At 40.1% G+C, this 3,601-nt stretch overlaps 1 protein-coding gene across 1 annotated transcript; it reads left to right on the forward strand.

Moving 5' to 3' along the window:
• Positions 1-2,120: 2,120 nt before the first annotated feature.
• LOC309502590 (hydroxycarboxylic acid receptor 2-like) lies at positions 2,121-3,044 on the forward strand (the record flags this gene model as incomplete). The annotated part of the gene is made up of 1 exon (XM_082174991.1): positions 2,121-3,044. One exon carries the CDS (start codon positions 2,121-2,123, stop codon positions 3,042-3,044), a length of 924 nt encoding a protein of 307 aa, XP_082031117.1.
• Positions 3,045-3,601: the final 557 nt, after the last annotated feature.

Consider the following 3,601-nt stretch of genomic DNA (forward strand, 5'->3'; position numbering starts at 1 on the left):
CAGAAAGTTAGTTGACAATTGGTTAATACCCTGTTGCAAAAAAACATATTGACAGTCAACAGGCACTTTTTGTAAAATCTGTAGATTAACACTTGAAATGCACTTGTCTGTTGAAACAGTGTTGTTGAATGTCAATTGATGCACTGTTGACATGCTACTGAATGGCTACTAATAACTAATAGAGTCTCAACAGATGGACTATCAAAATAAAGTGTTACTAAATAGCTTAACAACAAGCACTTACTGTCGCAGACAGTTTCTCAATATCTCTATTATTCATATCTCTATTATTCATAGCTCTATTTTGATGATTTTTAAATATTTGTTGTTATTAGTGTTTTTACCTTAATCTTTCATCTTTGACCTCTTACATTTGATCTCATCTCTGCCATTATGTTACAATCAAAATTCAAATAAGCAGAGCAGAGATTTCTGTCATATGTGGATGAATATTATGACGATCTGCAGGACTGTGTCGATTGTGTCTTTAATACGACACTTTGTGCAAACTAGGATGATGAAAGTGCTTTAACGGTTCTTGTGTTTATTCAGACGAGGCTTCATGCTGTTGAAGAAGCTTAAGACGACAAAAGTGCTTCAGTTTTGACACTGAAAATGATTCTGTCGCACAAAGGTAAAAAATGAGCCACTATCTGACAATCACATAGCCGCCTCTTTGTCTTATTCTTCCAACCAGATGAACCTCCATGTCATCTTCATGTAACAAATGACACTTTGTTACAGTGAATTTCAGAAGAATACTAACGTACGGTTGCATCAGTTGTTTACCACCAAATTTCCGTCAGGAGCCAATGGCGAGTTGCATCATTGCCAATCAGTGTTAAAGATGAGGACTTGCTTCTACACATCTTCTGAACCAATCCCACCATCCGTAAACATGAACCCTGTAAATATGTTAATATGTTAGCATGTTATCTGGTCCATAAACTCAGCAATATGCAAATAATTCTTCTGTAAGAGGGGACACATTACCATATTGGTCTATTCTCTGGAATGCTTGGCTTCGATTGGCTCCTGAAGCTCCCGGTGGTGTTGAATCATGGGTGAAGGTGTCGTCAGTGTCTTCAGCTTAAAATGAGCTGTCAGTCTCACGACGAACTTCACACTGCGCTGAAGACCACAGAACTTCAGACAGGTAAGAGATTAAGCTTATCATGAAACCCTGAAAGGTTTCTCTACTGACAGAAACTTCATAAATGTAACAACTGGTGGTTTAAGATGATTCATATTCAGTGACACTTTTTGGTTAAGCTGTCTTGAAACAACCAACTGAGGTCACTGAATAATTCAACTTAATGAGTAAACTATGAATTTGTATCACTGTATCAGCTCAATGAAACTATCTTTTGTAGAGCTGTTTTACAGTTGAAATTGGAAATCATAATGATATCTGAACTGAACTACTTTTTATTACTGTGAAGCTGTATTGTATAAAGTGCTATGAACATGACTTGACAAATCTAGTTTAATCACAATCACAAACTATACATATTCTGTCACATAGTTGTCATGAGGCTGCTTGTTTATCTTCTATGTTTGTATTTTGTGCACCATAATTATTGTACTGTTCTATTATTTTGAAAAAGTCATTGTATAGAATATTTTTGTACTTAATATTTTTTCATATTTCAAACAAAGCAGATTCCTACTGTGACAACACAATATAATGTGACAACATGTCCCATTGTAGATGTAGCTTGTTAAATGAACTGTAACAATCATGTTTTTCCTAGTCAAGACTTTAAGGTTTGACTAAAGAATATACATTTTTAAAATGATTATTGAAAGTGATTATTCTTTAACAGAAAGCCTTTTGTTGCATTATGAGAGATCGTCACATGTGATGTCAAGGCATCTGTAGGGAAATACTTTAATTCAACATGTATTTGTTCGCATGTGAACTTCAGCTATTGTGTCTGCAAGTGTGTAGAGTTTCATGAGTCCAAACAGTGAAATTCACTCATGAATGTTATTATCGTGACATAAAGTCAAAGCTGTTTCAGTGCCGTTTGAATGAGGAGCAGAAAAGCACAAAGCAAGAGTTTGATTGATCACTGTTTGTGTGTTTCAGGGGTTGGTCCGAGCACACAGAGAGGACGATGGAAATCACAGAGCTGTTCAGATACATCAACTCCTCTCTGCTCATCAGTCACCGGCCGCTGAACGCCTCTCCGGTCGAGCAGACCATCTACGCTAGTTGTGCACACATGCCCACCGGCATCATCTTTTACCTCGCGCTGCAGTTCATCAACCTGTTCCTGGGCATCCCGGCCAACATCATGGTTCTGTGGCTCATCCGTAAAAATAAGGGAGACTCGTCCACCTCAGACATCTTCATCGTCCATCTAGCCTTGCTGGACACTTTCTTCTGCCTCACTCCTCCGCTGGAACTGGCCAACATCGTGTATCTGACCTCCAGCAGAATCTTGAACGTCCTGCTCTTCTTCTATGGCGTCAAAGACTCGTCAGCGCTCTTTCTGTCCTGCATCTGTCTGGACCGATACATGGCCGTCTGCCATCCCATCACCTTCACCGAACTCAAAGACCAGCGGCATCGCTCTGTGTGCGCCGGCGCCGTGTGGCTCGTCACTTTAGTCTACGCCGCAGCAAAGTGTTCAGCAAACATCCCTCACTTTGAGAAAGTCTTCACCGTCATGATTCTGGCAGCGTTTGCGTTCATGCTGTTCTGTAACATCTCTATTCTCTGGGCCCTGAGACAGTCGGCTCCAGGCCGAGACGAGAGGCATCCCGTCAAGAAAAAGGCCTTCAAAATGGTCATCATCATCTTGGCCATCATTGTGTTTAACTACTTCCCGCCGGTGGCTCTCTTTCCATTTCAAGAGTATTTCATTCCGGAGGTCTTCCACTGTTACATCCACTACATCACCTTTGGCTTCATGGACATCAGCAGCAGCATCCAGCCGGTTCTGTATCTGTCGCGGGAGAAGCTTCACAAAGTCCCGTCATGCTGCTCGAAAAACACAGAATCTACGGATGATCCTGTGCTCACCGTCCGACACTGAGTTGCTGTTATTGGAGTATTTCACTGATCAGATGCACTGAACTACTGTAAAAATGCAGGTCTGTGCGTTCTGTGTACGTAAACAATGTGTACTGTTATTATATTACAGCCATTAGAGCCATCTTTCTGCAGCTGTTTTATGCTTAAGTTTGTTGGCTGTGAGGTATGCGTTGAATTTACATAAAAACAAGCTGCTGATGTGTGCATAGAAACATGTTGCTATGAGCATATTTATTTGCAGTGGATTTGAGTTTGTTTTAAAGGACAGTAATGGTGTGTCACATCAGCCTCATGAGCTCTTCATTTATTTATGTCTGTAATTCTGGATTAATATACATCGTATGAGACAAGATGCCTGTTTTAAATAATTGTATTTTTCACAACTTTGCACCATACACACACAGTATATGTATATATATTTTATGGCGGGAGGAGCAAACAACAGACACAGTGGGAGTGGTGTCAGGCCTCAGAGAGCCATTTTATGAACATAAAGAAACATAAAATGTCCAAAAAGGGGGAAATAAAGTGTTAAAACAAAAGGGGGATCTGGTGTCC

This window comes from Leuciscus leuciscus, assembly GCF_965113295.1.
Source record: "Leuciscus leuciscus genome assembly, chromosome: 7".
NCBI lineage: Eukaryota > Metazoa > Chordata > Actinopteri > Cypriniformes > Leuciscidae > Leuciscus > Leuciscus leuciscus.